Here is a 12,697-nt window from a genome sequence, read left to right as displayed (position 1 = left end):
GCGTTACAGAAACACCAACATTGTTTTTTAAAACTTCCAACACATTTACGCGTGGCTAATTCTAAACTGTCTTCCTCAAGCTTGGGAAGCTATTAGGTCTTCAAATGAAGTCAAAAAGCTCCAAAAGGGGAGTTGTTTCGGTCTGGGCGAAGGTTGAAACACCCATACTAATCTTAGGGTCGCAGCAGAGATTCCCCTCTGGTGTCATTGAGAAATCAACATTCCCCCCTCCGCCTCAACAGCATTCTCGGGGTGAGAAGTCGATCCGTTTTCATCTTGTAGGGAACGTCCCCAAGCAGGAAGTATTATGCTCCCAAGAACCAGTATGGCCCATAGACAAAGCCTGTCTCTACTGCAGCCATCTAGCTGTAGAAGCCTGCTAAGGAGGGGCTGTGACAGTGCAGTGCAAATCCCTGTAGATTTGCGTGTCAAGGCTATCTAGAGCCTTAAGGAAACAGAGTCTCTTCCAGGACCATAAGGCGGGGAGCAGTTTATTTCTCCTTCCAGCTGCTACTTCCACAGCCCTTCTGACATCCAGTGGATCTAGTCAAAACACTCAGGATCCAGCTCCTGAGGGCTTGGGGGAGGGAGAGAAATTGACTTTCCGTTCAGGATGGACACTCCCACCAGCTCTGTGAGATCCCCTGGTCGACAGAATAAGGCAGACTTCCAAAGGAAGCACAGCGTGGGGGAGAGTCAGTTTTGTGATGAAGCACTGGCCTCCCGACAAATTCAGCACTGGGAACAGCAGCCTTCTCGTTAGCAGAGGCCTCTCTGGAGCCAACAGGCCGACAACCCTGCACTTGGATGCCCAGGTACTGCCCCCCTGAGTAGGAGAAGCCGTCCATCCTCAGGGAGTTTACCTGCCCTCTCCAAAAGTAACTACGGTAACGCCCCAACGCACCACACTTTGCAGTGCTGGGGGTTATGCCAGTAGAATACGGCAGGGCTGTGGCATGGTGCTTTTTAGGTAAACAACAGTTATTTAAAGGGGGAGGAGGCTGCAAAACCAGGCCGACAAAAATCGAGGAAGAAGACGTCAGCCAAAAGGAGAAAGACTTGCCTGCTCCGTAAGAAACGTTTGCAATCTTAAAATTCACCCGCAAAACCTTGTAAGCTAATGTAAGGGGGGTTCCCTCCCTTGAACCCTATTCTGCACCAAACTGGGCCCAGACTGTAACGGTGCCACCTGTGCCCCTGGGCTCAGCGAGATGAGCCGCCTTTATAATGATGCATCTCTTCAAATTCTCCTAGCAGTAGCCACCAGGGGGCATCATCTCAATACAGAGGATGAGACCAAGGAAACAAAGAACCAAAATGGTACATGGCCATATTTAGAAAGCTGACACTCACCTTCCGATTGTGAAGACAGAATTCCCTTTACTCGGAGATCCAAAGACTCAAAAGACACTTCCATGTATTCCATACTATTCTCCTGCCCAGCACCCTCTCTGCCTCCCAAAGGTGGTTTATACGCTTCAGTACCTAAATTAAAATATACATATATTTATATAGAAAAAAAGAGAGTGCGGGTGTGTGTGTATAAAGGCCACATTCATCACAAAGCAAGCAGTATTCAGGCTACACGCCTAAGAGACTCTATAAATACAGATGCATACAGAAATAATGAAAATGTAACATCTGGCCACGAATGTTACAATTGCTCTCTTATCTCCTTTTCTGTAGGATCGGGTAGATTTTTCACTTCCACTTAGGTAACGATGAAAGAATAAAACGAGACAAACAAGTCCTGCCTTCCAAACACACATCTGTCTGCTGCCGTACTGCATCAGCAGCAGAAGCTTAAATGGCAAGAGAAAGAGATGGAAACCTAGCTCGCCCTGACTTACCCCACAATCTCTCTCTTCAACCTGCTGCAAAGGGGCCCTAGGCCACTGCCCCAGCAAGGCAGTGCAAACTCACCAAGAACGTACACATCACACATTAGAAGGGAATGGGATCGCTGTCATTCAGATTAATGGGAGGGGGAGTGTAAATTCCCAGTCCTACTGTTTAATAAGCAAGGTGGCTGCTCAATGGAGATTTTGAAAGAGGGGGGATATTTGTGAATCTTTTAATGAGTTCAAATTCTTTTGAGTCACCCATCTTCACACTCTGCTTCTTGCTAGCTCCCACCACTAAAAATGGGACCAACAGGCTTTTATTCCCCCAACTCACTGGGGGAATAGCTGGTTTTCACGCCAATACCTACACGTGCAGGTCAACAAAGAGAGCCAGGCCTGAATGTTAGTATTAGCTATTTGCTCAGAAGCAATCGCCACCCCCACTTCCTATTACAAAAGTTTCCATCAGCCAACCAGGAAAAAGCTACCAGGCATGACTGATGTGACTGCTTGCATGCTGTGCCCCGATCCCCGGGCTGAAACGTGTTCACTCAGCGACTTGCGACAGAAGTTGGTAAAAGTCAGTCTATGCAAGCAGAAACACCGGCTACCCCCGTTAGACAAGCCACCTGATGGTGACGGAGAATCGTGGACCTTTAATATTGGTGCTGACTAAAGCGACATAGCTGTGCTGCTGGGGACTATCAACCTCTGCCTACATGGCAGTTTCCCTGGGCCCCTTCTGAATAGATCTCCCTGGCATTAACCCCACAACTTGGTGAGGTTTTCTTGGGTCTTTATTCCTTCTCCAAGGGAGCCATCTGGTGTGTGCCTTTTCTTCTGCAGGCTCTCATCAAGGTGCTCTTCCTCCGGGTGGGTGAGGCAGGCAAGAGAACAACGCCATGAATAAGTGGAAAATGTTCACCTAGGGTACGTCTATATAGCAGGGCGAAAGTCGAATTAAGCTAGACAACCTGAGCTACAGCAACTGCGTAGCTAAAGTCAAAACAGCTTTATTCGGCTTTTGGCGCTGTCTACACAGCAAGAAGTCGAAGGAAGAACGCTCTTCCTTCGACGTCCCTTACTCCTTGTGAAATAAGGGTTACAGGAGTCAGAGTAAGACGTCCTCCAGCTGGATATTATTTTGAAATAACGGCTTGCTGCATACATACGCTCTTTGTTAGTTTGGAGTAATGTCAGTTATTCCAAAATAACACTGCTGTGCAGACATAGCCTTAAGGAGCAGCAGCCAACCTGTCCCACTGCCTTCTACCCAAACCCTTTCTACATGTTGGCTATTCTGTTTCTTGGAAGAAGAACAAAGGCCGACAGTTCCTGCCAAATCTGTCCTGTCACCAGCAAAACTTATTGACTGCTTTGCGAAGGGAGAAGTGCCTGTAAGTGCTGACATACAACCACTGGCCGCAGAGTGTTGGTGGTCTGAAACATTTGGGAAGTTCACGAGGACAAGTCATTTGTGCAGCACCTTACACACTGGGATCCTCGCCTGTGACTGGGGCTCTTAAGCCCTATGAAAATACAAAGAATACAAAATATTTTCTATCTGCAACAGCAGCTGTGTCGAGGACCCTAGCTACCCCATGGTTCTGCATTGCTCCAACCTGAACCCTTTCCAAATCTCAGACAGTTCAGGCTTTGTGGGTGTTCTGGGGGCAGAGCCAATGTCTGGCTGGCATTGTAAAACCAAACTGCACGGGAAAATGCATCAGGGACTTTTGGCACCTGCGTCCCCTCCCAGTGAATCTTCTTCAGAGAGATGCTCGGGGGAGTTCCTATGGCGAATCTCAGAGGGGTAGCATGTTAGTCTGGATCTGCAAAAGCGACAAGGAGTCCTGTGGCACCTTATAGACTAACAGATGTATTGGATGCATCTGACGAAGTGGGCCTTTGCTCACAAAAGCTTATGCTCCAATACATCTGTTAGTCTATAAGGTGCCACAGTCGCTATGGCAAATCTAGAACAGAAGCTACTTCTAACCCTGTAGTAATTTTCCCCTTGTGCCCTTCCCTCCTCCCACTTCATCTACAAAGATATGGCAGCAAGTCAGCTGGGAGCCGAGGGCATCATCCTTTTGTCTTCATGTAGAAGGCCCATTTCTATCCAGTTAGCAGACACATGCAAGCAATTACCTAACACGCTGGCTTGTTTCTTTTTATTCCTCCTTCTCCTCTTCCGGGCGGGTTTCAGCCAGGGACTGTCCGTCTTCCCTTTCCTCTTCAGCAGTTTCTTCTTCATGCTAGACTCGGAGCTCTGAAGAACCAGAAAGGCCATTTGCACTCACAGCATGCTTGTACCTGTGGCCCTGTACTCATTTCCACCCATTTTAAGGCCCACTTCCAGTCCCAGAACAAAGTACGGGGAGTTTGTGTAACTGAGAATCAGGTTTTGAAATTAACCCGGTTCTCAGAAGTCTCTAGAGCTTACCAGAGACACTTAGAAACACGGGGGCGGGTTTCCTTTCATGTAAGCAGTGCATGTTTCACTTTCAACATGCCTTTCTAGAGCAAGGTCCTGGCTGTGCACACCACCTCAACCACATTCACTACAGATAGTGAGCAGCAAGCACTCTGGAGGCCAGTGGTGTCTGCGAATCCAGGGTGCTTTACTGCTTGATGCATGTGATACATTTATACAACTTACTCCAGGCTGGGTGTTCAAAGAAGCCATTAAGAGTGGGAGTTGGGCATCCTTGAAAATTGCAGCCTCTAAGCCTTCAAACTCAACATCGACGGCCCATGAACAGCCCAATCCAACTCCCCACTCCAATCAATGAAGAAGTTCAAATCTACAATGGCTTCCTTCTCAAAATACTCTGTGTCCTGCCCTCGCACCAGAGCCCTTGAAATGAGGAGACACGTCAAGAAACTGCTTAGGGAAAGTTATTCTGGGGACCAGAAACAAACACATGAATCGAGGGCGCATTACTACGGACCTGCCCTTCCCTCCCCAATTGCACAGAAATGAGACTAGTTGCACTTTGTCCCAACTTCAACCGGCCGCTCAGCCAGATAAACTGACTATGCAAATAACTGCAAGAAATGACTGAGACAAACGACCTTCATGAATGACTAGGGATTCTGGGCACCTTGAAACGTGGCCTGACTTTCTGATGGGGTGAAAGGAGGTCAGGCCTGTGTGACCAGCCATGTTCCCACGAGACTTTTCACACTGGGCACCCAAAAAGCACAAGTCACTTGTGATAATCTCAATACTGTCAAATGGTGCAATTGTCTCCCCATTTTGCTTGAGGCAGGTGACACTGTATATTGTTTAGAAGCTTAAATCCCTTCCTCCTGAGGGGTTGTGTGGCCCGCAGGGCCCCGTGAGGGCTGGGGCCACAGATTAATGAATGAGTGCCTGTAAGTGCTGACATACAACCACTGGCCGCAGAGTTTTCAGGAAAGGAGGGTTCAATTTCAGCTCATAAAAAGAAGAGCTAGACACTCAGTACAACTGCCAGGTGTGTGTCTAAAGAAAAACTCATGAGGAATGTCAAGTATTGTAACAATAAACATCGAAGAAAGTAATCAGCACCTTGTTGAAAACGGCAAACAAACAAAAGTTCGTCAGTGAGCATCAGAAGGCAACTGGCCTCTGGGGGTGGTTCCGTTGGGTTTCAGACAGTGCTTTGGTCGCACTGGCAGGGAACTGGGGAGCTTCTCTCTTAGGCAGAGTGTAAAAAGGAAGGTGTTGGTACAGGGCAAAGGCTGAAAAGAAATCTCTCAAAGCCGGGCTCACCAAGTCGGACTCATCTCCATCCTCCTCCTCCTCTCCCGATTCTCCCGATTCTTGTTCCTCCTCAGATTCACCATCTTCCATCTGTCGTCAGCATCCCCCAAGAAGAGAAAGACGCGGCCACATCAGCTATTTCAAACTAAAGCACGTGCCTCACCATGCAACTACAGGGCTTCTGCCGCCACGCCCCATCCACGATGGAACCAGAATTTGAACGAACACAATTCACTTGCCAAAGCAAGAAACCCTTGTCTAGGAACTCACAGCTGTGGTGTATGTATTGGGGCAGGATCATAACCTTCGGGGCTCCCCAGAAGCGGGGCCAGCTTCATGTCTCTGCCATCTGTCTGGCTCCTATTACAGCCCAGGAGGGGTGACACAAACAGATATGGGAATGTTTGGTGCACCTGGTTTTTAAACCCTCATGCTTCAGGGTATAAAACAGCCTAAAAGTGAAGAGGATTTGGAAGAAACTTGCTCTTTGGTCAGATCATTTCAAAATTGTCCACTATGGGGTTTCTGCTTCTATCCCTTCAGATTCTGTTTACCTTCCTGAGACAGGCTATGAGACTTAGCAGACTTGCATGGCAATGCCCCAATTCCAAAACTCCCACGGCAGGCAAGGAGGAGACATAGCAGGTCACTGCAGGGGTCTTGCTCCCATTGCCACCTGGAATGCTAAGTCCTAGAAACATCTTCATGTCAGGCTGTGAACTTAGGCTCCTTCCAGTGCCCTGTTTCTGTGTCCAACAATCCCCCTTCCGCTCAAAAAGCATCCAGATACCTTTCTGGCATTATCAGCGTCCGAAGAGCCCTCCTTAGCGGTCCTGGTGTCCTCTGCAGGAAACCCAGCGGACTGTTCAGCTCCGTGTTCATCTTCCTCTTCCAGGTCGTCAGAGTCTTCCTCTTCCGAGTCCACCTCTATGCTTTCCCCATTCACGTGAGGGCTGATGCTCATTAGGTCCTTTTCACTCTGAAACACCCAGGTACATACGTCATGACGGCAGCCTCACCCCAACTACTGATCCACCGAGACCCACCGCAGCTTTACATCATCGTCTTTGTACCGGGGACAGTACACGGTGCTGTCAGCAGTGCTGGGGAGCGCGCCAGGGACACGTTTCCCCTCAGCACCCAGCAATGCTGCCAATGCATCTGGGCAGAGACTGTGCTGCCAGGGTCCTAGCCCCATCAGCGGGAGGAAGAGATGCCAACGGGAGTAATTCTGGGCTCTCCCACCCAGGCTGGGATTTTCGGCTCTCACTGAACGTAATGGTATCACTCTCATCGCATGACCTCGGATCACAGTTAGGCCAGCTCTGAATCCCAACCTACATTTTTTTAAATCGCCTGCCTTGGTCACTTTGCAGCCTTGAGCGCTAACACGAGGGAGGACTCTCTGGAGGCCACCAAGGCAGAAATGTTGGTGCCTTGAGAAGTCCCCAGTGCCAAGAACCCCACAGAGAAATGAGAAGCAGAAAAACCCAGAACGGGGCTGTTTTCATCTGCCTCTGCAAGGAGACACATGGTATCTGAGATGATCCCTGTAGCTGCCCAATTCCAGAACTTTCCCCACCACCAGCCTCAGAAGGGCAGGAAATTACTAGAGCGAGAACGCAGCTGGAGAGAATAAATTACAGATCTCCAAGGAGCCGCCATATTCACAAGCCTGCCCATGGAGTTGATCTGCTACTGCCAAATACACATGGATGAACGAATCAAGCACTTTCTTCCCCCAACAAGCACATAAGGAGCATGTCTGGCTCAGCCCTTACCTTGGCACCCACAGAGGAATGAGTTATGCTCTTAAACATCTCAATCATCGTTCTCTGTTTTAACACTTTGGTCTTTTTCTTGGGAACCAGGCTATACGTTCCCATTCTCCGCTTTTTCTTCCGAGAGACTGCAGCAGCTGGATGGGGAGAGAGGGAATAGAACACGCACAGATTCAGTGGGGGAAGGAGAAGGCATGGAATGCAGGAGAGATGCCATTCAAAAGTGCATTCAAAATGAAGTCACAGGCAGAAAATCAACACTGAGCACAAATATTTACATTTAGAAGCCATCCAAAAGAGCACGTGCACATGCACACACGTGCTTCCGCCCCACCGGCAAACAAACTACATTCTGAAATCCCACCCTGCATTCCTCCCCCTCAATTCATTCTGCTCCTTACATCACCACCAGCAATACCGTTTCTCCCTCTCGGAACTTAGCTGGCAGTTTTGCTGAGGATGCAGGAGGCAGAAGAGAACCCAGCTGACGCTCAGAGTCTACAAGAGCAACATCCTCTGTCTTAAACCGTAAAGTGATCAGGAATAACAGCACATGCAGGGAGCAGTGTTGCTGAATACAAAGATGGCTGTTCTTTAACTTCACTTTAAAACTGCACCAAAGTTTCAATTTTCTTTGTTACACCTTCCCTGCTCAACCGTTACCTTTGTTAACCTCCCTGCAGGCCCCTAGACAAATCTAAGATCACACCTCAGTGCTTCATGCTGTCTTTGGAAAATACATGTCAGAGGCATACTCGGTTCCAGCTTTTTGAAGAATAATGTAAACCCATGGAATGGCCATCTTGGGAGTCAACACTGTTGCTCTCTTGCTGTACCGTCTCAGTTCCCTTCGAACGTAAATCCTTGCATTGGATTTTACTTTAATATCCTTTAAATGAGAACCTTGAAGAGGCTTCTCTTTACAAGAGATGTGGCAATACATGTTATTATGAAGCTACCCCTTGTCACGAGCAGATTTCAATCGCAAACTACCATCAGAAGCCTGTGAAAATGCCTGTTCCCAGCAAGCGTGTCTGGCTCTGTCCTCGTTACCTGTCTGTGATTTTGTGGTGGCCACATAGCTCTGGTTCTGAGGTAGTGACTGATGAAGGCCTGGGAAAGGGGGCAAGGGCGGGGGCTTGCCAAACTCCAAGATGCTTTTGCTGCCTTCCTCCTTGGATTCTTTTTGATCTCGGGTGTCTCTCGCTTCTTTGGGGTCTTTACTTGCATGCTGGAAAAGAGAGACTGAAATGAGGCTCTGCCTCCGGGTCAAAGGCTTCTAGTAACCTTTCAAAGAGAAATGCCCGCATGCACACAACACGGACACATGCCCTCTCCTCCCACCCTCACCCTGCTGAAGGGGGAAGATCTGCATTCAAAGGCAAAGCTACAGACCCTCTCGTTTATCAGAGCGCTTCCCCCCTCCCCCATCTTTTCCATAAAATAATTCTTTGCCTAATCCCCGCAGCACTCTCGTGGCCCACTGGCCCTCCGCTGTTGGAGGCCGGCTCTGCTTTGAAGGAATCTAGCGAGAGAGACTGATCCAAAGCATCTGTGAATTAATGGAAAGCAGCCACGCTAGTTACACAGGCATTGGTCCAGGCAGAGGAGAGGAGGTAATGCTACAGCTCTGCCCGCCCTCTGACACACGTCTGTAATGAGGCCCGCATGCGAGAGGGTGGATGGGCAGAGGCAACACACACTTCCAGAGTAGCCTACTATGCTTTAAAACACTGGACTGTTCTTTCGTTTCACTGGGTTAGCACCAGGAGGTTTTAGTCCACAACCGGGGCCCCTCTGTGTTACTGCAATGGCGTTAAAACACAGCAACAATGCAGACGAGAGAGGGAAGGCGTTTCTCTGATCTGCGTCACACCGAGATGCAAAACAAAGGCTTGGACTGAGCTCATCTAGTGGCTGCAGTAGGGACTGAGGGGCAGGATTCCTAGGGTCCAATTCCTTGTTGCCCTGCTCCTCGGGTGCTCGTTGGCTGCAACGCAGAGGGTAGACAATGCCGCCGGTCGGAGGCGATGCCACTGCTAGTCCAGCTGTCAAGGGAGCCTGACGCGTAATTCACCTCAAGGGAGCAGGTTGTGAGGCTGTGAAGCGCAAGGTCTCTGGACGAAAGGTGCCGCAAAACCCTCCAGCGCCGTTAGGATCACAAGCTTTGGGATGGCGACATTGAGGAGAGGGGGGCACTTTTTACACAAGCTCTGGACTGAGACGTCAAGTGCCCCACCAGAAAAAGGAAGGCAGACAAGGCAGACTTTTCCAAGCCAGACCTATTCTCTGAGGCTGCTTTCAAGTAACCTGACTCTGAGAACAAAATGAGAAGTGACGGAAACACAGGCCTGCCAAGGGAGCGCTGCTGGCAGGGAGAGAGAGACTGGTCACAAGTTTCAAGGCCAGAAGGTGTCACAGTGAGCATCAAGTCTGACCTGCATGAAATTGGTCACAGAATTTCACCCCGATTGCTGAATCAAGCCCAGAGCTTCCGGATGAACTACAGCACATTTTCAAAAGCTAGCCAGTCGTGATTTCCAGACTCCAAATGCTGGAGAAGCCATCCCCTTCCTTATTAAGTTGTTCCAATGGTTCATGACCCATATCGTGGTGCCTTTCTCTGCTAGATCAAACCACCCTCCATCAACTGAAATTTTCTCCGTGTGTAGATATTTACTGAGCACAATCCAGACACCTCTTCATGTTCTCTGGGATAAATTAAATGGATAAAGTAAACTAAACTAAAGAAGCTCAAGTGCTCTAGACCTCAAATCATTCTTGTGGCCCTTTTCAAATTTTTCTACATCCCTTTTTAAATGTGAATACCAGAATACAAGAGAGTCTTCCGATATTCGTCTCAGCAACGCCATACACGTCTGCAGAGTGTTCCTGTTTAGACAGCCAACCATCATCTAAACCAGGGATGGGAAACTTCAGGCCCAGGGCCTAGATCCTGCCCCTGAGGCTCAGGGATCAATCCAGAATTGGGGAGCCCGTGCTGGCGCTCCAGCCCCTCCACCACCCTACTGCGGGGCTGAAGTGCACAAAATCTACTACCCTGGCCCCCCCAGACTCTAGTGTGCAAGGGGAATGCGAGGAGAGACTTTCTCCTTCTCAGACAGCGGCCACATCAATGAGGGGTTGTTAGTTTTTTGCTTCTCACTTGTGTGCAGCCCCTGACTGATTTTTCTGCAGGTCTTAGAATCTACAGACAACGAGCCAGAAAAAGATTCCCCACCCCCGACATAAACCCTATTAGCCACAACATTACACTGAAAGCTCGAATCAGAGGGTTATCTACCCTGGCTCCTAAATCCTTTGAAGAATCACTTTTTTCCAGAATACAGTACCCCATCTGGTAAATATACCCTATATTCGTTGTACCTAAACGTGTGACCTGCAGTCAGTTGCTTGTTCATCTGGATGGATGGACTGAAAAAACGGAGACCGCACAGCCAAATCATAGAAGAAGAGGGGCAAGAATTTGCCAGAACCAACACAAAAAATTAATTAAAAAGAAATATGCTGCCAGCTTGTTTTCCTGTCATTACAACAGAGAACTAAAGCAACTTGGATACTGTTGCGGGGTAGCTATTGGCAAATAGCAACTTTTAATGCCCACAGGATAATGTGCATGTTGAATTCAGTTTTGTAAGATCTGAATTACTGTAACTCCAGTGGGTAGGGAACTCCTTGAACCTACTGCTTGGAGACACATAAAGAACTAGGTAAAATAACTAGCTCAATCAAAAAAGAACTAGAGAAATTCAAGGAGGACGGGTCCATCCATGCTTCTTATCAGGGCTTGACGATTGCGGCGAAAACCACTCGCCAGCCCCGCACCGTGCATGCGCGAGACCCGCACTGCGCATGCGCAGACCGCCAGGGAACAGGGCAACCGGCTGAAATTTACTCGCCATGGGCGAGTAGATAAGCGTATTTGCTGAGCCCTGCTTATTAGGCAGGATGGGCAGGGATGGTGTCCCTAGCTTCTGTTTGTCAGAGGCTGGGAACGGGTGACAAGGGAGGGATCACTTGATGGTTCCCTGTTCTGTTCACTCCCTCTGGGGCACCTGGCCTTGGCCACTGTCGGCAGACAGAATACTGGGCGAGATGGACCTTTGGCCTGACCCAGTGTGCACGTTCTTAGACCACATCGCTAAACAGACAGAAAGCATTTAAATGGAGCGATGCTCCTTGGATAGGAGATTTTTGCAGCCTCCGTGAGGACAGACCTGTATATAAGCAGATTTAGGTTAACAAGGCGCAGCAAAGATCTGAAAGCGTGAGCAATTTTCTCTCCCTTCCCCAAACTCTGCCAGATGATGGAGAAAAGAGCAGAAGAAATGAGGCATTGCCCTTCCTTGTTCCCCTATGAAATTCAACTTAGCATTTCTATTTGCTATACATTCTGTTAGTTCCGCTGGTCTAATTCTTGGACACCAGTGCGGAGCTGTATCCTACAGCAGTTTATTGTGCTCTGTCTTGCCTTACTGTAAATGTTTCCAGAGGAGACTTTCGCAGCCCAGTTCATCTTGTCATGGAGTTTCTCCTGATAGTGTTATCTAGCAATCCCAGGACTGGCTCAAGCCAAACTTGGATGCCCTGCCAGTGATCTGGCACATAACTGCCACCACTCCACTCTGCACGTGACCTGAACTGCTCTGCCAAACCTAATGAGTTGCAAGTGTCTGCACTATTCAGAGCTCCTCTGCTGCCCAATGCTGATGAGACCAGCCCACATGCATCTCTCGGTTGGGAAGCTTGTGGGAGAAGGATTCTCCTGTTTCTTCTGGAACATGTTTGGCTTCTTCCTCATAAGCTTTGTGCTGCTGCAGCCGAACGGTGTCACGCACAATGCAGTGAACTGTATTGAACTGTAGAATTCACCAAAGCTTTGAGCCAGGTGAAGAGTTCCCTTCCTTGCTTTTTAATATAGAGAAACAGGTCCTACAGCTCAGAGCTATGGTGAGGAGAGGGACGTTGTTGGGGGAAAACCACACACACAGGTACGGCGGGGAGGGAGTAACAAGCTAACAGCACGGAAGGGTAGGGCTTTTATGACAGAACAGGCAGAGCTAGAACACAAAAAAAGGATACCACACTATCAGGAAAAGTGTACCTCACCCCTGTTCTGGAAGGACCTACCTCCTCTAACACCTCTCAGGGTAAGTCTACACTATAAACTTAAAACGATGTCGTAATTACGGCTGTTTTTCAAGTCCACACAGCCTTTCTACCTGTGGGGGCGCATCCTCAACATGAGTGCTTGCACCGACTGAGGAGTTGGGGGAGAGGGTTCCTACCCAGGTTCTCAG

General features: G+C 48.9%; 1 protein-coding gene across 13 annotated transcripts in view; it reads right to left on the bottom strand.

The window, feature by feature from the left end:
- EHMT1 (euchromatic histone lysine methyltransferase 1) overlaps positions 1-12,697 on the bottom strand; it is a 178,925-nt gene that overhangs the window by 49,954 nt on the left and 116,274 nt on the right. For all 13 annotated transcript variants that reach the window (XM_075905437.2, XM_089772893.1, XM_075905436.2 and 10 more), the window contains 6 exons: positions 8,430-8,607; positions 7,377-7,513; positions 6,386-6,574; positions 5,605-5,685; positions 3,996-4,116; positions 1,354-1,485 (listed from right to left, as the gene is read on the bottom strand). In XM_075905437.2, the coding sequence (XP_075761552.2) occupies positions 1,354-1,485; positions 3,996-4,116; positions 5,605-5,685; positions 6,386-6,574; positions 7,377-7,513; positions 8,430-8,607 (838 nt within the window). The remainder of the gene's footprint in view (positions 1-1,353; positions 1,486-3,995; positions 4,117-5,604; positions 5,686-6,385; positions 6,575-7,376; positions 7,514-8,429; positions 8,608-12,697) is intronic.

The sequence above is a fragment of the Pelodiscus sinensis genome, chromosome 23 (assembly GCF_052426305.1).
Source record: "Pelodiscus sinensis isolate ZL-2025 chromosome 23, ASM5242630v1, whole genome shotgun sequence".
NCBI lineage: Eukaryota > Metazoa > Chordata > Testudines > Trionychidae > Pelodiscus > Pelodiscus sinensis.
Note: the sequence above shows the minus strand (reverse complement) of the source record. Positions and strands in the feature narration are given on the sequence as shown.